Here is a 25,279-nt window from a genome sequence, read left to right as displayed (position 1 = left end):
TGAGGACATATGGATGACCTGAGCTACGGTTTCACCAATGAGCACCTTAATGTCAAAGGCTGTAGGAACACATCCAGCCACACAGCTGGCTGTGTTTGAGGCAGCCGCGGGGGGGCACAGTTGGGACTTGGTTTCCTGCAGACAGCCAAAGAGCACCCTGAACACGTTTCACGGCATCAACTAATATATAAATATCTTCACAATAGTGTTCAAAACTACAGATTTATCTCTTATAAAATAGTTTTATCTTGTAATATACTTGTTTTTTCCCCCATAAAATTATGAATTCATCTCATAATATTATGATCTTTACGATGTAGTATCTTAACGCGTTTTCATTAAATGACAACGTGAGCTCATATTATTGACGCTCTCAAAATCTCAAAAAGCCTAATACTCCACCATGACACTCACACAGCACTTCAGGTTCCAGTTTCTCTCTCTCTCTCTCCACAAATGTGTACTACACTTTATACTTCATGTGTGGTGAGGTGAGTGTGTGTGTGTGTGTGTGTGTGTGTGTGTTTAGCGCAGCCAGGAGCAAGGCACCCACTGGGGTTCAGTGTCCAGTTTGTTGATGAGTCGTAGCAGCTCGTTGTAGGCTTTGTCTTGGTCCGTGTTGACGATGACGGCGTCAAACAGGTGGCCGCAGCTCTGCTCCATCTCGCGGGCTTTCTCTATGATGTCCCGCAGCTCCTCAGGCTGTCCACAAAGCACACACACACACACACACACACACACACACACACATTATTGAGGCAAACATTTCATACATGCAAACACCAGTGATATTTAGTTTGATAAAGTGTAAACAGACAGTGTAGACAGTTAGACAGGAACCTTGGGGTTCTTGTTGTCTTTAGCCAATAGGGCGCGGAGCCTTTCCTGGGAGGGCGGAGCTATGAAGATGATGTATGGCTTCAAGTCTGAACTTCTCAGCACCTTTAAAGCCTGTTTACACACACACACACACACACACACACACACACACACACAGAGATGTAGTTAAGATTCACCTGTTTACCCCCACACTCTGCCCATGCTCCCCTGCTCAGCCAGTGCAGGTTTACCGACCTGTGTGTGCAGACAGAGCACACAGATTTTTCCAGTGTTGATGACCTGTCTCACTGAGTCTGTACTCGTCCCGTACAGGTTCTTCTCAAACTCGCCAGACTCGATCAGCTTTCCTGGGAAAAACACGGGGAAAATAACTTGCGTCATTTGGTTGAAGTGTTGATATGGTATCCTTCCACTGAACTAGGACAAGTGCCAGACCCACCATGTCTCTGAATAACTATAGTTACAGGCTTATGACACTGTCCCGACATGTACTTTGTATTGTACAATACATGTATTATGTCAATCCTAAGTATTTCCCTGGATCTTTTCTATTCTCGCTTCCTTATTTCCATTTGTGATGAACATGGGCCGTTTCTCAATATGCCTTCTTGTCCGTACTTGCGTTCTTGTGAAAGATCATCATTCTCAGCCCAAGTACTGTTCCAATTCAAAGTCCACATCGAGCCAAGTACGGTCCAAATGCCCGGCTGTGTTCCAGCTCCCCCCATTTTATCGAGGATGCATCGGGTGGTGACTTGTGTGGACTTCTGACAGCTACGTATCCCAGAATGCTTTTCGTACCAGCCAGCGGCAATAGTAGAAATGGCGGACAAAGCAAATAACAGTTTTCATTTTGAAAACACTACACTTGTTCTGTTACAGGATGTAGGTTTAAAACTTTTATCCGAGTTTATAGTTTTTAAATGTCAAGTCTATGCACGAGTTGACAACATACACCCTACTAAAAAATGTTTTAAATGCTAGTGTGGTTCTTAAAGCGGAAACAAACGAGGCAGCGTTGTGTTTAATATCATATTTCGTTTTTATCGTAAATGTATATTTTAATGGCGATAACTGGAGTAGATACACGTATTGAGAGCTGAGATGGGAACATCATCAAGTCCGCTGCCGTTCCAAATGCAGAGTGACGTCCTGCGTCCTCCCGGCCTCCAGAGTCCGAACTTCTAAGTACGCAAGTCAAGTCAGCCAAGACAACGGCCATGTTCTTAGGTTTAGAACAAGATCATCCTGTGGGTCATGTATAGTACATAGGAAGTACATAGGAAGTACACTGTTGCCATGACGCAGGCCAGACTGTGGGCAACACCTGAGTCCCGTTGAATCAGAAAAAACATGTTCACATTTTGTTTCAGGCTGGCATTTGCTACTAACATATCCTGTTTGCTCTGCAAAGATGAACATGCAGAAAATGAGTTAATGATAATTCAAAAGAAAATAACTAAATGTTGATTATTATGAGTGCATTATAAGGGCAGACAGTAAAATACTGCTTGGGCATTCTATTTTGTCATTTACTGAGTGAAACTTGGTGGATCTGGTGCTTCAGCACTCACTGAAGAATGTCATATCAAATACATCATTTATATATGGCAGAATATTCCCTTGTCGAATCTTACCTGATGCCAGTTCTGCCTCAAAGGTCTGACGAGACACAAAGTGGTAGTCTCTACCACTCAGCTCGCCTTCTCGACGGCTCCGTGTGGTGTCTACAACACACACACACACACACACACACACACACACACACACACACACACACACACACACACACACACACACACACACACACACACACACACACACACACACACACACACACACACACACACACACACACACACACACACACACACACACACACAGAGTAAGGTTACTATACACAAAAACAGAGTCATATCTACAGCGCGCTCTGCGTGTGTGTGTGTAGGTCTTACGGGGCACAGCTCCAGCAAACCGTTCTGGTTGGTTGTTGAGCAGTTTCTGCCTGAGCTCTGCCTGCCCGCAGCTTGTTGGACCAATGAGTGCGATCGGCCGCTTTCTATTGGCCGGCTGGTGGTACAGAGCCATCTCCTCATAGGTGAGAATCTCGTCATTATCGATATCTGGGCCAACGGAAAGCGAGAACCCAAAGGAAAAGTTACAATAAGGTCCGAAGGAAAAACCATAAGATGACAGATTAGAGGGAGACAGTGGAGATATCGAAGAGTCCGGTAGAATCAAGAAGACAGAAGAGAAAACAGAAAGAAAAGAAAAGCTGGACTGTACGGAGAGGAATGGTGATTAACATGACATTTGTGAGACCAATTAATCAAGATGGAAGCAAGCAAGTCAGTAATGTAGTATTATTTGATCTCATTTCTTTAGAGTAACAGATTAATCAGACTCCAGGTCTGAACGACATACATTCTGTGTGGTTCATTAGCAAATGTACTGTATTTAGCCTCTGTTTAGGTGGACTGTCCACTTCCTCTCATGGTTTGTCTCTCGTAAGCAGAGCAAATACTTCTTGGACATACACTCAGGAGCCTTTACTGTTTATCATTTCCTTTCCACTAAAGTGGATTTGTTCACGAAGCTGCTAATAAGAATTTAAGTAAATACTATGATAAGAATTCTGATAATGTTTGGAGGAATATTTTCTAAATCTAAAATGTGGTGCCCATTCCTGCCTAATTCAGTCTTTTTCTACACCTGAATGCAGACGCATGACGACAAGTACTAGCAGTTCATATGCAATGAAAGCTGAAAGCTCCCCCAATTATTTGTGATGGAATTACGGCAACAACCCAGAAAGCCAGGCAGACAGGTCATACCGTCGTTCCTGTGAGCGTTATACAGCAGCTTCTTTCTCTTCCTCTTGTTCTTCTTCGCACACCACAGCTTCCCTGTAGACAAGCAGACAACTTCAAATACACATTTGAGCTACATGGCTTTATTTTGGAGCTAAATGGTGTGCTGGAAGCTAGCTAACTGGAAAATAGGACGCTAACCAACTCTCTCCTGCAGTCCCCTCTGAATATTTACCCAACCATCAAATAAATCATATTCTAAACTATATATACTGTATATGCTATGATCAAAGTGTAAGCTAGTTCTCTACAGTCATGAGGTTTTAATGTAGAGGGTTAGGGGAACTGACCTGACTTCTCAGGCTCCTTGTCTTCTTCTATGGTCTGTTTCATGGCTTCTCTCTGCTGCTGGAAACTCTTCCCTGTGGAAACAAATTCAGAGTGAGAGAGAAAACAAAGAGCAGTCATATCGTGCAGCACAGAGTGGAACACAAGTTTATACACTCAAGCGTCCCTGCCAGATGCATTATGGTCTTCTGCCAGTCAGCCAGTAGTACCTGGTACCAGTCCGGCTAGTGGCTGGTTATCCTCATCGCCATCCCTGTAAGCCTGCCACCAGTTGGGGTCTGACTGGCTGATAATGTGTAGAATATCTCCTTTCTGGAAGGATAAGCCCAGCTCTCTGCAAGGCACATAGGGGTCATCTGATGGGTCATAGTCGAAATGTGCCTTCACATGGATCTGGAGGCGAGAAAGAGGAGAGAAAACCAAGACCTTATCAAACCTAATTTCAGTCAAAATATTTTAAATCTATTCTTTGACTGACACTTTGCTCATCCTGGAGCCCTCAGATGTTTTTGACTCACCACATTCTCTTTGACAAGAGGAGGTTTGCACTGAGCGCTGGGAATAAGCACAAAGGTCAGGAGGCCATGCATATCCGCCTGACACACACACACAAATACAAAGGGACAGAAGAAGAAAAGCATGTCATCTATGAGCTTGGCTGGACTGTGACGGTCAGTGACGGCTATTCAAATTTTGTCAGTATCAGTGAATATGGCCATCAACACAAAGTAAACTAAACCTTGACACTACTCAGTGGGATCAGGGCACCATGTAGATATGAAACAGTAAAACTGGAAAACACCTGATTGGTAACTGTAATGTAATTACTGAAAGTAATAACACTAATGAATGGTGGTATTTTTCACTACACCAAAGAACTATGTTAACTATGGGCATGTAAATATACTTACAAGAATATCAAAGACTTGGTTGACATCTTTCCCCCTGATCTCTACGCCATTTATCTCCAATATTTCATCTCCTTCTGATAGAAGTCCACTCCGCTCAGCTGCTCCTCCTCGAACAATGCGACTGATCACTACACTCTCCATTTCATTCCGAACCGTAGCCCCCTACAGAAGACACACAGAGGGCAGAGGGATGATGGGCACATGGACATAACTGCGTGGCTCTGTCATTTGAAATATATCATTTAAAGTATACTGGCCCCAGGGAAGAAAGAGCCAGTGCTTCGCTGAAGACAACAGAGATTCTGATAAATTAGGTAAAATTATTTACAGACACATTATAGTCTTAAAGTGCACTTATCCTAGAAGAAAGCTTAACGTGCTTTATGGACAGCAAAAAGTACAGTAATATTTAAAAGATGGTAAAGAATGTATTTTTTGCAAACGTGATGCACAGCCACACACAAGGTTCTGACAGCGTTCCTGAGGAATCTCAGCCTGTTCCTCATGGGCAACAGCCTCCAGCTCTCCAATATTGCATTTGCGTGCTGCAACCGCCTTCTTCAAATCCCACCAGAGGTTTTCTATGTGATTCAAGTCAGGTGACTGTGACGGCCTCTCTGGTATCTTCCAGGACTTCTTCTGAAGCCAAGCCTTGGTGGACTTTGAGGTATGTTTTCTCCTGGGTTTCCTGATACTTGACTGAATCCATCTTGTCCTCCAAACGCTGCAGGTTTTCAGTGCCAGAGGAAGCAAAGCAGCCCCAGAGCATCACAGAGCCACCTCCATGCTTCACTGTAGGCAGGGTGCTCTTTTCAGAGAATACCTCACTCTTCCTCCTCCAGACATACTGCTGATCCATAGAGCTGAAAAGTTCCAGTTTTGTTTCAACGCTCCACAGAACAGAATCCCAAAACCTCTGTGGCTTATTTACATGGTTTTAAGAATATCAGAGCCGACTTGTCTTGTCCTTTTGGGTCAGTAGTATTTTGTGTTAAATTTGGAGAAACCACCTGTGTGTGGTTGTGTTGAACTATTTCAATCTTCTTGCTTGAGTTGTTCATTGAACACAGCTGAAAGTTGCCAACACCTAATTTGCAATGGGGAGTTGAATACTTTTGAGTGCAACTGTAGTACATTCTTTTCTTTTCATTGGATTTACATCAGAGGGGAAGTAAACTCGCATAGCTAACAAAATAATTGGTGTTTAATTATATTAAAAAATGATTGTGTTCAAATTCTGCTAGCCAGCATACATAGTAGTTGATCCCGTCCCGTTAGGCCAGAATATAAGCAAACCCATGGTGGATCATTGGAGGGTTCTGTTTGTAGATTATGTAGACACACTTATCGAGGGCAGGGTCATAGAGAGGCTGGAACTGATGCCAGCTCGTACTGGGCAAGAGGCAGATGGACACCCAGACATCACAGGGCTGCCATTGAGCACCTAGAGGAAACCCAAGCAGGCAGTCCAAACGCCACACATAAAGACTCCAGTCATCCTTTGTTGAGTGATTATACTGAGCAATTGAAGCTAGTGGAATAAAAGCTCAACTGGAAGTGTGATAGGACGTAGCTCTCTGTACAATGGCCTTGTGCTGGATTTTTTTGAGTGTTAGTCTTACCAGTGGTATGTCTTGAGCCTTCTCTATGCGAACTATCTTGACAGTCTCTCCTCCCCACTGGGTCAGTGTTTCTCCTTGGGTGGGCAGCGGTTCAGGCTGCATTTCCCTCTCTGCTATGCTGTCATGGGCCAAGAGCAATGACTGCAAAACACATAGACAACTTGGATATAGGGCTGGAGCAGCGACAGTCAACACAGGATCCTCTTCTTTACTAATACAGCTTTGGTGTGTGTGTGTGTGTGTGTGTGTGTGTGTGTCTCTACCTGGATGTGTGTGTCTGACAGCAGACTGTGGAGTTCGAGTCCCTCTTTGTTCTGACTTGGCTGGATGAGATTCCTGACCTGAAATCATGGCAATCAAACAATGTTGGTATCATGATCAGAAGTATTAGCATAGCTGTATTATCATCACAACTGAAGCAGTAATCTGGTCTAGGGCCTGGGTCTGCATCAGTGTCAGGAACACAAGACTGTATATAAGAAATGGGTGTAGCCACCGTGATGCCAGCCAGTGGTTTGTGGACTACTGTTGAAGCATCAAGTTTGGCATTTTGGCTGTTGCCATCTTGGTTTTGGAGCCACAAGTGACGTTCATTCTGACAAGTTATATATTGTCTATTTTACTCGAAATGGGACCATAATTGACAAAACGAACATCATGTTGCATTGAAGACATGACAGTAGTGACTGAGACCTTAAAGTGTTTGCTGTGGTAAAGTAGGAGTGGGAGTTGCCCCCTGTTGGCCTTTAAAAAGAATGCAGGTTTAAGGCACTTGTGCGTTGACTTTACTTTTCAGACATGAAAGCAATGTCCACTTCTTTTACACAGTCTGTGACTGACAAGTACACAAAACACAAGGAGACACGTAGGAACCATCTGCACTCTGAACGACACACATTCTGCTCTTGTGAGGTGAGAATATGTGTGCAGAGAGAGAAGACAATCTGTGAAATGTGTCCCGAACTTCAAAATGGTTAAGGATTTAAAAGTAGTTTCCATCTGCACCTGGCCTGCTATAATCTAAAGCAAAGAGGAGAGAAGCTCTGAGCTAGACTTTTGGAGTACTTAAAATTGTCCTGTCCATTTTTATCATTTCTTTTCCACTTCATTAACAATGACTAGAAAAACATGTTTCTGGGAATACAGCATGAAGCAAAGCTTTTCTTCTTTAAAGCCAAATGCAGGGCAGGGGGCGGAGATGCCAACATGGAGCAGAAATAATGTGCTGCTCTTTAATGAGATTCCACTGAAATGAGCCATGAATAGCTCTTACAGCTAGCCAACTCGACACTGAGGCAGAAAAATAATTGCAGCACTGATCGTACTAGTATCCTGGATGTTGCTTTAACTTGAATTGATTATCAACCTGGCATCATCTGGTAGTCACCTAAAGTTTCTCTGCTTTGCTTGATAGCATTTCAGCCATGGTACATGCTGTCATGTATTAAACAGGCTGCTGTTTAACAATATGGTAACAAAATAGAAGAGTTGGCTGAACGCCTGTATGTGTGTGTATGTTGATGCACATACTGTTTCAGCTCTAATTGATGCTGAACAGAGCTACTCTGTCTCCAACCTCGTTATTACATACTTGCTGACACTGACAGCCACTCTTTATATGTAGGTCTGTGTGTGTGTGTGTGTGTGTGTGTGTGTGTGTGTGTGTGTGTGTGTGTGTGTGTGTGCCCTCTGTCAGATGAACATGATGGAACAACAATTGTCAAGGAATTAAAATAAATAAAGATTTTACATGTTACCTCCATGGCCAGCGGAAGTGCCTGGTGTGTGTGTGGGTATGGAGGGGAGGGTCGGTGCATGCTGGTAGCCACTGCATTATGGATCTTGAGCGCTGACTGGAAGTCAGACTAAGAGGGGGGAAAAAACACCAGCATGTTCTGTTAGGTTGCGCTCAACCAGAGCTCACACATTAAAAGTGACATGAAAAGTTTCGGGCTGACGTTGACTGGCTGCTTGATGTGCTCTTGTTACTCGCTGATGTCATTTCATAAGGAGGAATGCCTTCTTAATCCATTATTTTTATGTCTTTGTTACGCTGTGATAATGTCTGCAGTACGCACAGTATGAGAAAAACAATGTGTTACTTTGAACATTACATCATATAAAAATATTCCAGTAGGATTCCAAACTGTATAAACCTGAAAATCTCCTTTAAGTATACGCCTTCACACCAGTCTACCTGTATTTACACTGTTCGGAAGTGAAAAGGGGCATCTAAAATGACTGAATGACTCAACAGGTGTTTGTACTTCTACACTATCCCTTGAAGTTTTGTCGTTGAAACCCCCCCCCCCCCAAAAAAAAAAAAAAACAGAAGGACAGGTTAGAAAAGGACGAGCGCCGACAGCTAACCAGCTGTGACTGAACAAAGAAACGCTGCGGCCTCACTGCTAATCAAAGTGAAACGGTTTTAAATGCAACAGTGTGAGTTTAAAAACTACGTATTACATGTCTACGCACATGAAATTGAAATGAACAGAAATTGTACATGTAAGTAAGTATGCTCATATTGTTCAGCTGAAGTCAATTATGACAAGCATCTGGAGGTTCCTCTACAGCGTACCTCCTGTGAGCATTTTAGTCAATGCCCTGTATACAAGAGCAAGCTGCAGTTGTTCAGGTATTATATTGTTCAATGTTTTTTTTCCCCATATTGTGATAAAGATTGTATCGTGTACTTTTTATCATTATATAATATTATATAATAATATTTTCTGTGAGTTATTGGTATTGTTACATCCCTATGAGCCAGCTTGTGCGACCCCAGTGTTAATGCTTATCAAGTCTCAGCTGGTTAAACACCTGCTCCACATGATCACCTACACCGTGTTTGGAGCACAGCCCAACTTACAATTGAGTTGGTTTTGTGCTTCCTGCTTCCCTTCGTATTACCTTGTTTAGTAGTGCAAGAACCAGCTCTACGTCATTCTGACTCTGCTGGTCGGATAAGCAGCCTCGGACCTGCTTCAGTGACAGCAGCAACTCCTCCAACTCTGCACGACAAAAAACACATGCACCGACATGGATAACCTTTGACTTTTACATAATAACCTACACAAGAGAAGAGAAGATGTGAAAAGGCTCAAAACTAGAGAATTGCTCTACTGTCAGATAATGGCGGAGGACAGTGTGCTTGTCCTAGCTTCAGATTAATGTGTGGGAGAGACTACATCTCATTTCCTAGTCAGTGCTTTTGTTCTACATTGTGTGTTCCTGTTTGTGTGATGGTGTGGGTCAAAATCGCCGCCCCTAACAAAGACTTAATTAAGTCGCCCTCAAGAGCCTCTCGTGTCCTTCTCTCCCTCCCTGAGGAATTCCCTCCCTGATGGCAGACATGTCTTCCTTACATTCCTTTCCCTCCCTGCGAGCTTTCTCTCTCTCCACCTCTTTACTCTCACTTCTCCTCCTTTTTTCGACCTTTTTCATCCTTACTTTTTAAAAAGAAAATTCAATCTTTTAAGTTCTAACATCCCTCTCACCTCTGCCTCTTCATTCATTACGTTCTCCCGGAGCGCTTCACTACACCAATCATCTACAGTTCTATTCTCATCTGAGTGACTGTGTGTGTGTGTGTGTGTGTGTGTGTGTGTTGAGAGAGTTTTACCCAGCAGTGCCTGTGTGTGTTGGCTGCTGAGTGCTGGCTGCTGTGGTGTGTATGTGTCTTGCAGGAATGTGGGGTTGTCGATGCCGATGTGGGGTTGCTGGGCGAGCTTCCTGAGTCTGAGTGAGGCATTCAGGTCCAACTGCCGGCCCTCCTCCTCTCTGCGACGTCGAAGGTCCTCCTGACACACATCACACATGAGTGCGTCATAGACAGAAATACAATTAAACTGGTTAAGGGTGGACAGACGATTAAATGATTCAGAAAGAATGACAAAAAGTCACATTTTCTATATGATACGATGCTTTTAAAAGGCACCGTCTCCATCCAGCCTCCCTACTTTGATAACTTAGTTATCAAGTTTAGTTTATTAGCTTCAACGGTTAGTAAAATAAGCACTACTAGCATGTGTGTACATACCTGGTGCTGTCGTATCTTCTCCAGCTGTGCGGACCGTCGGACAGGTAGCGTCCGACTACCCAGCTCTCCTGGACAGTCGACGGCCATTTCCCGGTGCTGCTGTCCTCCCCTCAGCTCTTCATCTCCTCCTCCCTCCCCAGCAACATGGCCGTTTAGATGGGAGGTTGTCATCCCTCACACACACCAAGAGTCCAAAGTGGGTGTGTTTGCCTGGATTCCAGGGATGTTTAGGTATGTATATCAATCTATCAAGTCTAGGAGGGCAGTTCAGTAAACAGGGTGGCCATGACACCTTCACCTGTGGAGAAAGCATGAAAATGATATCATTAATCTCTGACTGGTGACATTCTGCATCCCAACATTCCTTCAACATGGATTAGAAGACAGTTACATAATAAGTGAGACCCAGCCCAGACCCAGCTCTCTTAAGTAGTGACTATTATCACCATCAGGAATGACAAAAAAATCAAACTAAGTTGGCAGAACCAGTTGAATGTAGGCCCTTTTGTTATTTTTGCTTTAACAATGGTTCCCTTTTATGCAAGTAAGCCATGACAGAGTGACAGGGAGCCTGAAACTGAAGCAGCAAAATGGAATTCAGCCATCATTCACTTCCACCCGTGCTTTTCCCACTGTGACATGTCAAAAGGGAAAACTGTTGCTTTCAAATCAAAGTCAAGTGTTTCTTAATAACACTAAATGTTTACGATGATTAAATGAACTACAATAACCAAAACAGTTAGTGGTGGAAATATTTTTATTCCAGTGGGACCCCACTGCTCATGGAGGGAAAACTGTGAACATACAGTATGGTTTCAGGGCCTTTACATTTTAAACTATTTCATTATTGATTAATATGTCAATTATTTCTTCAAAATCATCAATTTACACACACGTGCTCCACCCACACAGGTCATCTCATATATTTTGGCAGATCAAAAACTACAAAAACTTCAGACCAAGTTGTAATAAATCAGAATGATCCTTTTATGGCTACCGAACTGACTGCCAGTTTATAACACCTGACTAGTTCACTGGTTTAGCTCAGTGAGTGATTTAACTGGTCTATAAACTGACTGGATGACTGACTTAACTGTCTCGTGACCTAGTTAGTGTACAAAATAAGAAACTGGTTAACTGTGTGACAGCACACCATGGCTGTGTTATGGTGACTGACTGACTAATTGGTAGACTGACTAACAGCCTAGTTTAAAACCACTACACCATATAAGACACCGTCACTTTCTGTCCATCTTAGTCATTTCTCTCTCTCTCCTTCTCAGTTCAGGGACAACAACGTCATCATAGACCCCCACTCTCGACACATAACCATGACAACGGCTTTGTCAGCAGCCGGGTGGTCCCCCCGCCACACACACACATACACACACACACACACACAGAAACGAAGTAGGAGGAGGTCGGATGGTGGGAGGGAAGACGGGATGGATGAGAAAACAGATGGAGGGACAAGAGAGGGCAAGCAAGGCCAAGGTATAAATGAAACGGGAGAGGGAGAGAGAGACCGCAGACACAGAGGGGTGCAGGGTGGGGTGGGGGGTAAAAATAAACAGGTGAGAGATGGATGGATGCCTTATCTTTTAGTGCCACAATGACAACAACAGCATGTTTGATAGGCTATCTCTTACCAGCAGGACTCTGTACACACACACACACACACACACACACACACACACACACACAGAAGTCCCATGATGCAGCAGTGAGGAATGCCAGGCAGCCCTGGGAACAAAATTCCACTGATGGGGGAAGGGAGTGTGTGTGTGTGTGTGTGTGTGATCAAAACACTCAATACATTCTCAGTATATTTGCACTGAAAACTGTAAAGCTTGAAAAAGCAGTATTATCACTTTTCTTCCCAACATGTATGCAGGTGTACACAATCCCACCTTTGGATCTGCTGGTATGGATTCAGATACCAGTATTTTTCCAGTTTAAGTTGAAAAACCTCAAACCAATTCAAAGACCTCAAACTTGTTATTGTACTGTGACCGTGACCTTTTAAGACACACAGTAACCTGTAACAAAATTGAAAGATGGCTGTTATCGCACAGTATGTAGTGGCCTTAAGATATCAGTGAGAAAAGTGAACACGGGTGTAGACATTTGATTTGCCTGCCATTTCTAATCATACTGTAAAGAAGAAATACCAGTATAGTATACAAATAATAAGGTCGGTCTACATCCTTGTTCTCCGGTGCCAAAGCCCCCACTAGATGCCTCAGGTCCAGCAGACAAATATGTCTATCCTACCAGGAGACAGCAATATAATCACTGAACCTCCGGAAATTCTTTTATATTATTTTCACTGAAAAGTTATTAAAAAATGGGACTTGGTTCAGCCCATTCACCTCTCATATGGTGGACCTGATGACAGCTCTCTATTTCAAAAAATGACAACATAGAATACATCAAAAAGTTTGAATTGACACTGTCCAAAATTATAGATCTAGTAAACTTACATAAAATATCAGTTTGTGGTTACTTGAATGAAAAGAATAGTAGACTGTGCCCTCAAATGTTTTCAAGATCCTGGAATCCTTAAGTAAACATCTTCCACCTGAAGTCTCCAAAAGAGGTTTTTACCAAGCAAATATTGAAAAGCAGTCACTAGACTGAGCAGCAGGTGAATGGCAGTGAGGTAAGCATGTGATAAGGTTTCTGTCTAAGAGCCAGTGGAGCTATAGAACAGCAATAAAAGGTGCTGCCAGGTGCTCAGACATCACTGAGCAGCTCCTCTGGGGGGCTAACCTCCTAATCCAATACCATTAAACTGCTGAGACACTATAATTATCACTTAGAAGCCACTTGAATGTCTATTGAGAACCTCCACCAATCATGCACCCCCAATGGTGATATCCGACTGTTAAAAAGTGACCAAAGTGTGGAAACGTTGTGGAGCACAATGTAGAACAAAATGACCAATGCAGGAACACACACACACCAGTGCATGCTGGGCGGGTTGTCAACACAGACCTCATGAACCTTCAATGACATGATCAGCACTCGCCCAATCATATGAACGATGATCACCGTTTCACCTCTTTACTCATTTTGCCTTTATTTCAAAATAGAATTATTCAAGATAACTTCACCCATGACTGACCAATCAATTCTCAAACTGCTTTAAAATAACTGAATGAGCTACATTATCAACCTCTATTATGTCTTACATTTCTACAAATGTTCAAAAGTAAAAGGGAAATGTCAAAGAGTTGATACAAGAGAACTGAGCAACAACAAGCTGGTGGTGTCCTTCCTCATGCTGCCGATGCACATAACCGATGATGAGATCCTTGAGAATATCGCTCCCATTTAGCTCAAAATATAGACGGGAAGCAGGATTGCTGATGGGACCTGTTTCATTTAAGTGAAGTTTAAAGTACAGGTACAATCACTACCATACTCAGACAGACTTAACAGTCTCTCTAGTGGAGACATCAGTACATGAATATAGATACTAATATTGGAATGGGTCGGTCCCAACTCTAGTTAAATTATCTTAAGTTGAACTGAAGAACTAAAATTGAAAAAAAAAAATGAAAAAAACAGGCAGTAAAAGCAGCTGAAAGTTGTGTAGCTGCAGTTAACAATGAACAGTGAAAGTAGTGAGATGAGGTACATTTTAGGAACAAATGTTTGACGCACATCATGCTCATTCTCTGCCTTATATATTGGTTCATTGTACCTTTTACTAAGTTATGACATTATTGCTGTGTCCTATTTCCATTCCAAGGCTGCAACTATAGATTATCTTCACTGCTGATTCATTTATCTGTCGGTTATTTTCTTAATTAATCAGTTAGTCTAAGTATCTGACAACATTATGGAAAGGATCCCTGAGACAGACCTCAAAGATTCTTTTTGGTTGAAACAACTGTTGTGTCGCAAAGCCACCAGACTCCTTTGACAACATAACACAACATTGACTCAAGTTAGTTCAACACTCGAGATAGGGGGCCCGATGTGGCTCTGTGGCCCTGTCCACACACCAGCTCTGAAAGGCAGACTGCAGTAGTAGATAGAGCTCGCACCCTGAATAGTGCACAGCCATGGCGGCCTCGTACCCTCTGCTGCACAGCACTGACCGCTCACTGTTGCCTGAGCATGCTCTTGGTGGTGGCTGCAGCCAGCAGGCACCCACGGTAGGCCTCGAGGTGAATAGTCGGCTGGAGGAGAGCTAGGGGGTGCCACAACATGAAAACGGTAACATCATGGGTGGGAAGCTCCCACTTTAAAGACATCAAAAACAAGTGTACTGCACATGCAGAAAGAACCCTTTCTAATGGAAAATATTGTTCTATCAGTTATTTGTATGGTTATTTGTATGTATGTTTAATATGTGTGCAGCATTAAGGGGCAACAACTATGCAACCATGTTTCATAATATTACAAATAAATGATTAGCGTCATTCTATCCCAGTTAATATGTTGACATGAGCTGTTACCTAGGTAACCAGATCACGGCCAGAAATGAATTACAATAACAATGGCATGGCTCAGTCATATACAGCCTTTGGTCTGTGTCTGCTGTCCATCTTGCACTCGAATCAGAGAAAATCCCATCAAAGCAGAGCAGCTGTAAAGAAGGGATCGGACTGGCTGCATATTATACTTCTTACACAAAGTGGTGGTGTCAACACGTACGTAAATGAAGCCATTTAACAAACAGGAGCCCTGACTGAATAAAAGTATTTCCTTTTACACGGAGGCAGTCTCGTAAAACAAAAAATATATATTGTCCTAATGCTGTGGTAGGCTGGCTGAAACAGACCTCTGCCCTACTTTGAGTAGTGATCCATACATTCTGACTAGAAGCTGTCTTTTCAAGATTAGCGTTTCTGGCTGAATGTGCTGTAGTAGCATGGGAAGGGATGAGGTGGGTTTGGTTCTGACACCCAGTTTGGCTGGAAAAGGCTGTATTAAGGCAGTTTCCTGCTAGATCCCTGTCCTCAGTCCAATCACTTAGTCAAATAAACATTTATCAGAGCACATGCTGGCCTACAATGTGCTAAAGAAACACACACAGGGTTGATAAGCTGTAACCTAACATGAGGACCCCCTCCAAACATACACACAACACCATCTGCTGCCACGGCTTACCCCCCGGTGTGCATGTATGAATGCGTGTATGTATGCGTGTCTTGCTGAGGCATCAGTTCCAAGGCAAAACTATGGGAAACAAAAAGCTCTTCAGATAAGAGTGGAGAGCGCTGCAAAATCTCTAGTGAGTCAGTGTTTACTCCTTCAAACTGCGGGCTGTTTGTCTGAGTCTGTTTACCAGCTGGCTTACATTTCCTGCCTGCTCAACACAAATTCTGCCCTCCTCTTACTTCAGCTTCCTTTTGCACCAGTTGTCCTCCTTTCGGTTTATGGTGAAATTCTTTTTCTCTCTAATTGATGATGATATAGCAAACTTACCAAAAGTCAGTCTGTCCAAAAAAAAAAAGCTGGGCAATGATATTTAAAAAAGGCAGGAATTCTCTGTTATTTTTGGCAGATGATCTGGAGTCATGGACTAAGATTCACATTTAAATAATTTCTAAAAATCCATTTTTAAGACTGTAACTCCTGTTCAAACATATGGACTCAAATAGAGAAGGAGCGACAGGATGCGCTTTGAAACATCAAAAGTCAGCCAGGAGTGCAACCTGGGGATTGAAAGACAGGAGAACTTTGGGAAACAGAAGCTCAGAGTTGGATGGGACGGCACTAGAAACAGACGCTGTTGTGTTACACGGCACGCCTCTTTTGCTTCAGGGAAGCCAGCATGCTATCTTTAATCACACACCAGGGGGGCAACTTGGTTTGGGGCAGTGTGAAAAAAATCATCTTTACTGCAACACTGCGTGATCTCTGTGTATGAAGGGCTTTTGAATATTTTAAATATCATCAATGTCAGACTTTAAATCCCATTATAGGCTACTTAGCTTACATTTCAAAACATTTTGCAATGATTACCTTGGGTAACTACAATTTATTTTAAATTGTACCATTCCATCATTTCAAAGGCTGGCGAATAACATGCAACGTGTTTTGTGAGAGGCCTGTTATTTCTTGGAGGATACTTTAATTTTCTCCTGTGGGTGTCATGTGACAGGGCTGACATGTAAAGTCAAGGCATGATGTTTACTGTGGCAGATTGCCTCAGCGTGGAATTTGCCTCCTCATGCTGTGTAACTATGAAAAGTAGCAACTGGCTTCCTCTGAAGGCTTTTGCAGCCATTTCTAATAAAAGACAAGGAACAAAAGGCAAAAACAGCTTTTAAAGCTGTGCAGACACTGTCCATTATTATTAATATTGTCCATTGCGTTCACTCACATTACACATTTTAATCAGCACTACTGCACGGCCAAAATGTACAACTTCCATACTCCCACCACATGGATCATCTGACCAGTCACGACATGGATGCTCACTCTAATCGTGAATACAAATGTGAATTGACAATCCAAATAAAGTTTATTGAAACAAGCCGTTAAAAAGAGACAAAAAGAGAGAAACAGACTTACTCTGTTAAATTTTACTATCAGCTCAAAGCAAGAAGGAACACAATTAGGTAATAGCACAGTATATGACTGGACCATGTACCAATTGTAAAGCAGATAATCAGTGGTGTCTATTATTTGAATTCCTAGATTAAATGCTCATCTGCAATTTCATGTAGTGGTCCCAGAAATATTTGTTTTTTTAAGTATACTTAAAGAGTTTCTTAATCAGTTTATTAATAGTTAGATGAACCCACTAATGATAGCCTTGCAGGGAATAGTGTGCCTATACTCGTAGAATCTAAAGTTAGGGTGCTTAACTTTTGAAAGAGCAACGGCCAATGGGGAAGCTCCAGCACTCGACCAACCAATCACTGACCTTCATCATTCAGTTCGTAACTTACTCAGTCAGATCTAGCCAAAGAGAAAAACATGGAGCCGCAGACCGGTGGAAGAGGCAAGTAATGTGTCTGTTCTATGGCAAAGTTCAATTGTAGTTTTGTCCCAGTCAAGACTACAATTTTAGCCACAACATGTGAGATAAGACTATTAAAACAAGCTCCCTGTAGTTCAGAAGAAATCTTGTGAAAGCAGCCACGAGGGAAATCGGAACATAGACCTGCTCAAACTGCAGACAACCAACTTTCCTCGCTGGGGATCAATAAAGGTTTATGTCATCTATTTTTGACCTGCCAGAAAAATCCAACCGCTCATCCGACAGCCAGATTATTGATTAAGGCAATTAATCAGGCTAAATCCATACATAGTATGCCCAATGTAGACTATGTGTAGTACAACCAATATTGTGTGATGCAAAGGAAAAGCAGTAAGTCTGTGTGTGCACTGTGAATGTCATTGGGAGCAGAAGCAGAGCTGCTTCTTATCTTGTGTTTAACAGTACACACTAAAACACACACACAGAAGTACACACACACACACACACACACACACACACTTACACACTTTAAAAAGGGCTGTACCACCCTGTACCAGACAAAGAGAAAAAGAGCCAAAACGAGGAGGAGAGGGGGGAATACAGACATAAACTGGGTTTCTATTAAAATATTTCAAGTCATTTATCATGTACTGAATTAGACAGGGTGAAAGGTGATGACAGATTTTTATAACTTTTTAACAATATCCTGCAAAAGCTGTTACATAAGGTTTCAACTATGGTGCAATAAACAGTAATGGAAAACAAATTTGTGGAATCATCAGTCCGTTTGTATGTTTAAAATAAGAATACAAACTCTTCATTTTTTAACTACAGAAAGACATTTAGTTTTACAGTATTTAAACTCTACTGGAAGCCTGGCTAAGCAGCTCCTTATGACAGCGTGACCACCCAACCCATTGTTCCCACAGCCTGAGGCAGGTTTCACTGACTGACAGCATGAAAATGTTTAGCAAATGCTCAAACAGGACACTAGAACTAAACACACGGACGAGCCATGGCCACGGAGGAACCATCCTCATATCTTAGGTGGAGGACACTCACCAGATGACAACATCAGCCCTTGGCTGATTTGGCAGAAACCTAATTTTGGGTCCCAATTAGGTCAGAGATCCAGAGTGAGAGTGACAGTGAGAGAGTGAGCGAGAGAGCATTCCAGAGAACAGAGGACTTCTGTGTTTTGCTGGCCTGTGGCCCGATGTGCCTGTCCTCACCTCTCTGGTTCACTGGCTCGCTGTGTGTTTGTGTGTGTGTACGTGCGCGTCGGTAAAAGTCAGCTTTGACCCTGTCACCATAGCGATGTGACCTCTTATCTGGCAGCAGAGCCTATCTAAAGGTCAGTTCAGTATTAGGGCACCACGGTGTTCACATACGGCCCTGTACAGCATACTGCACAGCTATAGACGGTGAACTACACGCACCTGCAGCTCAGTGGCTGCCAGCCTATAACTAATGGGAAGGTACGATCAGTTGGCTTGACTAATATTCCTCCCATGTTTCAAAAACCTTACAAACATCCTATACACACGTTTGCACCCTTCTGTAGCACCGCATATGGTACTTCATAAAATGTTATTTTTCAACATGTGATATTAATAACTTGTCACACATAATCATTGATGGCATATGGGATGGGATATATCAAACAGGAACTTAAGTTAGGCTCAAGTCAAGACCTGTAGGAGTAACATGTCACCCACTAATATTTCTGCCATTATGCAACAACAGAAAAACCCCACCCTTTTACGTCTAACTCTGCAGAGATGTGATGCAACTAACAAACATACTGGAACCAAAACACACTAAGCAATATATCATCTTAAAAATCACAGCTTTTCCCTACGTAGGGACTGGAGCAAAATATATAAATCCAGTAAAACTGTCAAAAAAAAAAAAAGCACCAGCAGCATGCTGGACAGGTTCGACATGTGAAGAGCCCGAGCTTTGTAGGGACCTTTGTGGGAATAGTCACTGTTCAATGTCTGCAGTGCAGTGAAAGCCAAATGTAAAACTTTTACAGAAATGTATGCGACTACCTGGAATTCAGTGTGAGGCTGAGTATGCAAACCAACTAATTTTGGCTGAATGAAACAAATGTATGAAACACTTTTCCAGCTTTGTGTTTCTACACCTGACCAGCGTTTATTCTCTAGACCCAACACATTCTAAAGAATCACCTGCAATACAGAAGAAACCTGTGGCGTCCGTCCCCTGTTATGTTCTCCCTCACTAGTTGGCACCACCATCGCATACTTCACTTGCATTTTCACCGAAACCAGCAGCAGCATTACGAGACGTGAAGTGGGTCACTCCTACATTCCTGCTCCTGCCTTCATGTAGTAGGACGGGGGCGATGAGGCATTTCGGTCAGGGACACCGAGATCGTTACGATTAATCGCTTCTCCAGTCGGTTTCCTGCCCGGAGGCACTCCGACAGCGTTTGTTTAATAGAGGGGAGAGTGCGAGCTTGCCCGCAAACGCACCACACAACCTGGCTACGCGAGCAGCTAAACTGTGTCGGACAAACGCCAAAGCAGCACCGTGTTAACATGAGATCCACGCTGACAGCCTCTGGCACACAGCAAAGGGAGAATCAGTCACTGACAATAGGTGATTGTAGCGTCAGTCCTTGTGGCTGATAACATAGCTATTAGCTAGCATGTTTGCTCTCCTCCTCCTGTGTCTTCACATGTCAGCGTCCGTAACTTCTCCTCCTTGTTTGCTTCCCTGACAAACTTGTACCATCTGAGAAAGTAACAGTAGATCATATCCAGTAGCATGAGACTAACATTGTACTATAAATTGACAGTTTACTGACTGACGCTCACAGCCCCTACTGATCCAGCCCAGCACACACCTTTACAAATCGATGTCGTGAATAAACTAGCATCACACGACGTAACATTAAATGTTTCGTTGCTACGCAGAGTTTCGCGAACGATATGTCTAAAAAATACTGTAAAATTAGCCAATGCTACGGGAAGAAACCTGCACACTGATGTAGGATGACAAACTAAACACACACATCTGCTGTAATTCTAACGTCTAAAGCTCATTTTATCTCACCAACATTGTACGTTGTTGTTCCTTCGTGTTCTTGACGAGGCGGCGCGGCCATGGGTGTACAAGGAGGACGTGACAGCTGACAGTAAATAAGTAATGTTAGCTAGGAGAAATGACTGTTTTGGTTAGCCAGTTCCACTGTCTAAGTAACCCAGAAGTAGCTGAGCTACACGCTAATTAGCTCCATTTTCTATAGAAATGAAAGGACTTCAGTTGCTATAAACTTTAGCATCAGTTTAGCGAGTGGCCGACTTCACAAAAACCTACTTTGTTTAGCAAGTGTGGTTTAATTTTACTTAACGTTACCAGGCTAATGCTAGCAGCTAACTAGCTAGCTAACTCGCTCCTTCCTGCAGCACCTGTTGATAACAAAGCCGCTTCAGACCAGACAGAAACCCCCCGAAATACTCACTCTGTTTCTGCGTCGTCCACGTCCTCCTTACACTGCTAAGTCCAACTGGGGGAGTCGTGACCATGAGTTAGTTTTAATTCAAGCAGTCGTAGTTCGGGCTTTACGTTTCTGATTCACAGCTCCACTGTGACAGTACTGACTTGTAGCTCGTTTGTCGGACACAGCAGTGTAGAGCCGCTCTCCTCCTCCTCCTCCTCCTCCTCCTCTCAGACTGTCAGTTCCAACTCCAGACAAGGGGAGGAGACAACATGCCACCAAGCTCATGAAACAGTGCTGCTGATTGGATACAGCGAAGAAAAATGTTCTGTTATTAAACTGATATTAATATACCATCATTTTTCAAAATGTGAACACTTTCCTGGGCCAAATGTGCATATTCAGATCACACAGTCAACTCCATACTACTACTGCTAGTACTACTAATAGTACTACTACTACTACTACTACTACTACTACTACGATTACTAGTACTACTATCACTATTATTACTGCTACTACTACTACTACTACTACTACTACTACTAGTACTACTATCACTATTATTACTGCTACTACTACTACTACTAGTAGTACTACTATCACTATTATTACTGCTACTACTACTATTACTACTACTACTACTACTATTACTACTATCACTATTATTACTGCTACTACTACCATTACTACTACTGCTACTACTATTACTACTATCACTATTATTACTGCTACTACTACTATTACTACTACTGCTACTACTATTACTACTATCACTATTATTACTGCTACTACTTCTACTACTACTACTAGTACTACTATCACTATTATTACCGCTACTACTACTAATACTACTATTACTACTATCACTATTATTACTGCTACTACTACTACTACTACTAGTAGTAGTACTACTATCACTATTATTACTGCTACTACTACTATTACTACTACTGCTACTACTATTACTACTATCACTATTATTACTGCTACTACTTCTACTACTACTACTAGTACTACTATCACTATTATTACCGCTACTACTACTAATACTACTATTACTACTATCACTATAACTATTACTACTACTATTACTACTACTACTACACACGTGAAAAATGTAGAATGTGAATTTGAGAAGTGATTTAAGCAATGACTCAGTTTCCAGTCACTGACAACACACACACACACACACACACACACTTTTCTTTCTATAGTTTCTATAGTTGTAGTTATTCCCTAGCCCCTCACCCTAACTTTAACCAATCACAACTAATTGCCTAACCCCAACACTAACCTTAAACTGATTCTAACCTTGACCTTAAAACCGAGTCTTAACCCTCAAACGGCTCTTTGAAGTTGTGGTAAAATGTGCTCACGACAATGGTGTGAAACCTACATTTGTTCTCATAACTATACGAAGACATGCACACACACACACACACACACACACACACACACACACACACACACACACACACACACACACACACACACACACACACACACACACACACACACACACACGTCACAACTGACGCTCAGTGGTAATCAGAGGGTTGGTAGTTTGATTCCTCCACTCTGTTCCCAAAGGTGCCCCTGGGTAAAGACACTGAACCCTAAATGGCTTGGCGTCTGAGCGTGCCAGTGGTTGGTCTCACATGCAGCGCTGCAGAAGCCTGGACAGGCCCCACACATCTACAGTCTAGTCAGCCACACATTCTCCAGCAGTCTGTTTAATCTGCTGAGGAAGACAAAAAGAAAATCCTGCAGCGATGAAACACGTCCATCCTCCTGTTTATCACACTTCTTTATTTCAAAGTGAGATGATCAAACATTTATTTGGGGCGTTTGACCTAAATTCGAAGCGTTTTGATATGAAGGTGGAGAGTAAACTTATAAAGTCGATTCATTATGAAACAGAAAAATGTAATTTGCAAATACTGGATACTCAGGGAAAGTTTATTACAGTTGACTTTGTATGATGGAATATGCATTTAGATATTAAAACCGTTTTCGTTTATTAAACTTGTGCACTACTTCTCTTAATGCAAACATGTCTATACAATAGATACGACCGTAGTGTTTTTTATACACATTGTATCACAGCTTTCCTTTATGAATGAAACTACTTGAATTACTTCATTCAATATTTCTGTCATTATATCAGATAACAAACAAAAAAAACCAACTTGCCCATACATAAGATACAGAATAATCAGGATTATTTTTATTAATTCATCTTCAGTTTCAATAATATCATTACAGAAAAAAACATCCTCTTCATTATATTTATACAGTAGTAGTAGAATGCTGTGTCATTGCTTCATTACAAGTGCTGGTCATAGTTTATAGTGTGTGCAGTGTGACACTGAGTTTAGTTCAGTGTTACGAATCACTCAGTACAAAGGCAGTTTAACAATAACCTGCTTCTTCTTACGCAAATGAGTCTATCTGGGTTTGACCGGTCCTCCTTGGGCAGGTGCCAAGACATGTTCTGATGCTGCGTTCATGTCATAATGGGTATGTTGTAAAAGTGAGTTGCGTAAATCAAAAGTGTGATAAGTGGTGTCATTTAATACTTTTTTATTTAATGTGGATGTGGGCCATCCACGGAATGAATGGACTGCCTTTAAAGTGCATCCTGTTTTTCCACTTTATCTTCCATGACATGAACCCAGCATGAGTCACTGATAGATAGATATATGGTGCATTTGAGGTAATTGGGATGTTTCTGACATCTGAGCTAGAGAAATAGATGCGAAGACAGTGTTGGTACCAGAGCCTGGACTTTGAGAACTCTTGTTCCACATAAAGAATTAAGAACTGCTGTAAATAGAACATTTAGTCAGATCAGTCCCGTCCAGGTGCTGCACCCTGGTCTCACGCCTGGAATGAAACCTGCCCAAAGAGAAAGACACGCCCCCCCCTTTATGGGCATGCAAGTGTGGAGAAGGAGGGGAGGAGAAAAGGAAGATGAGGAGGAGAGAGAGAGAGGGACGAGGGGAAGGATGGAAGAGGACTGTGTCGGCCTATCAGGGGAGGGGTCAAAGCTTTGAAATTCTGACCGCTGCTGCATCCAGGTCATAGAGGAAAGCTGGCAGACATGATCTTCTGATCTGGAGCTTTGTCCCGGTCATTCCCAAACGACCTGAGCGCAGCGGCAGACCTTTGACCATGTGGATTTGTTTGGCACTAATCACACTGACAGGAAGAATCAGAGGAGCTGGAGGAGTTCGGTACGGTGCACTGGTGAATGCTTGGGACTCACAGATTGCATATGATGCATTTGAATGGTCCTTGTTGATCGGTAAACAATTTACGTTCAGTGTTTAATCAGCAGGATACAGCAGCCCACCGGCCTACTTGATAATGCTAATTGTAAACTAAGCTTTTATAGTGGGACAATATCAAACAAGGTTTTCTATATATCTCAGTGTTGCTCGGACTACGTACAGTACATTGAAAGAAATGCAGTCAAATGATAATAATAATAATAGTCTGTTTTACAGCTGTGAACTGCGTTGAAACTTTTGACTTTAACAAGCACCTTAAAACACTGTCATGGTAGAAATACACCAGTTGTGTAGTTAACAAGCACCTGAACGTGACACCCTGCTTTCAAGTGATGTCGGGTCGTGTCGAGTTTTCTCTGAGTTGGGAAAACAGTATGTCACAACTCACTCAAACAAATCTTTCGTTCATGTTCGTTGGTTTGAAAAAAGATGGAGGCGCATGATTGGCCAAACAAGAGCCGGTCTTTGAGACCGGCTGTCAACTAGGTATAGTTATTAATCTTTGGCTACTTAAAGGATAAGGCTGATAATGTTCTACATATTTCTTACTATCAATAAACGCCGCGAAAGGACCCAAACCAACAATAAACAGATCCTTCTAACAAGTACCGTTTGTATATTCAAAGCCTGATAGGTTTTCCTCCTCTGTGCCATTGTTGTCCAAAAACTCTTTAAAAAACACTGCCGCAGCATGATCATTAGTCCATGCTACACATGAACGCTATAGTTTAGTTTCACTCAGTCCCACATGTGCTGCTGTTGGAAATACTCACAAGAGCACCAAATATGTAATAATTCACATCTTATAAATAACCCCATACAAATACACTATTTCTTCCTGTTTGGCTAAGGTTTGCTAAAAATTACAGTGCCGAGCTGTATCAGGAAATAAGAGATTTTTAAAAAATTGGAAATATACATTTCTGACCCGTATTTAGGGAATAGTTTGACACTTTGGTAAATACCCTCATTCACTTTTTTTTTTTTTGACAAGAGTT

At 42.3% G+C, this 25,279-nt stretch overlaps 1 protein-coding gene across 1 annotated transcript; it reads right to left on the bottom strand.

The window, feature by feature from the left end:
• Nucleotides 1–334: 334 nt before the first annotated feature.
• pals1a (protein associated with LIN7 1, MAGUK p55 family member a) lies at nucleotides 335–21,143 on the bottom strand. Its single transcript, XM_070842069.1, has 17 exons — nucleotides 21,010–21,143; nucleotides 10,571–10,868; nucleotides 10,154–10,331; nucleotides 9,442–9,542; nucleotides 8,289–8,396; nucleotides 6,795–6,872; nucleotides 6,532–6,672; nucleotides 4,910–5,071; nucleotides 4,517–4,594; nucleotides 4,208–4,391; nucleotides 4,001–4,072; nucleotides 3,675–3,746; nucleotides 2,796–2,963; nucleotides 2,478–2,567; nucleotides 1,075–1,187; nucleotides 841–951; nucleotides 335–702 (listed from the first exon to the last, which is right to left on the bottom strand). Exons 2-17 carry the CDS (start codon nucleotides 10,739–10,741, stop codon nucleotides 526–528), a joined length of 2,004 nt encoding a protein of 667 aa, XP_070698170.1. The 5' UTR covers nucleotides 10,742–10,868; nucleotides 21,010–21,143; the 3' UTR covers nucleotides 335–525.
• Nucleotides 21,144–25,279: the final 4,136 nt, after the last annotated feature.

Source organism: Pempheris klunzingeri, chromosome 13 (assembly GCF_042242105.1).
Source record: "Pempheris klunzingeri isolate RE-2024b chromosome 13, fPemKlu1.hap1, whole genome shotgun sequence".
Taxonomy (NCBI): Eukaryota; Metazoa; Chordata; class Actinopteri; order Acropomatiformes; family Pempheridae; genus Pempheris; species Pempheris klunzingeri.
The sequence above is the reverse complement of the archived record's forward strand: the minus strand, read 5'-3'. Positions and strand labels throughout refer to the sequence as shown.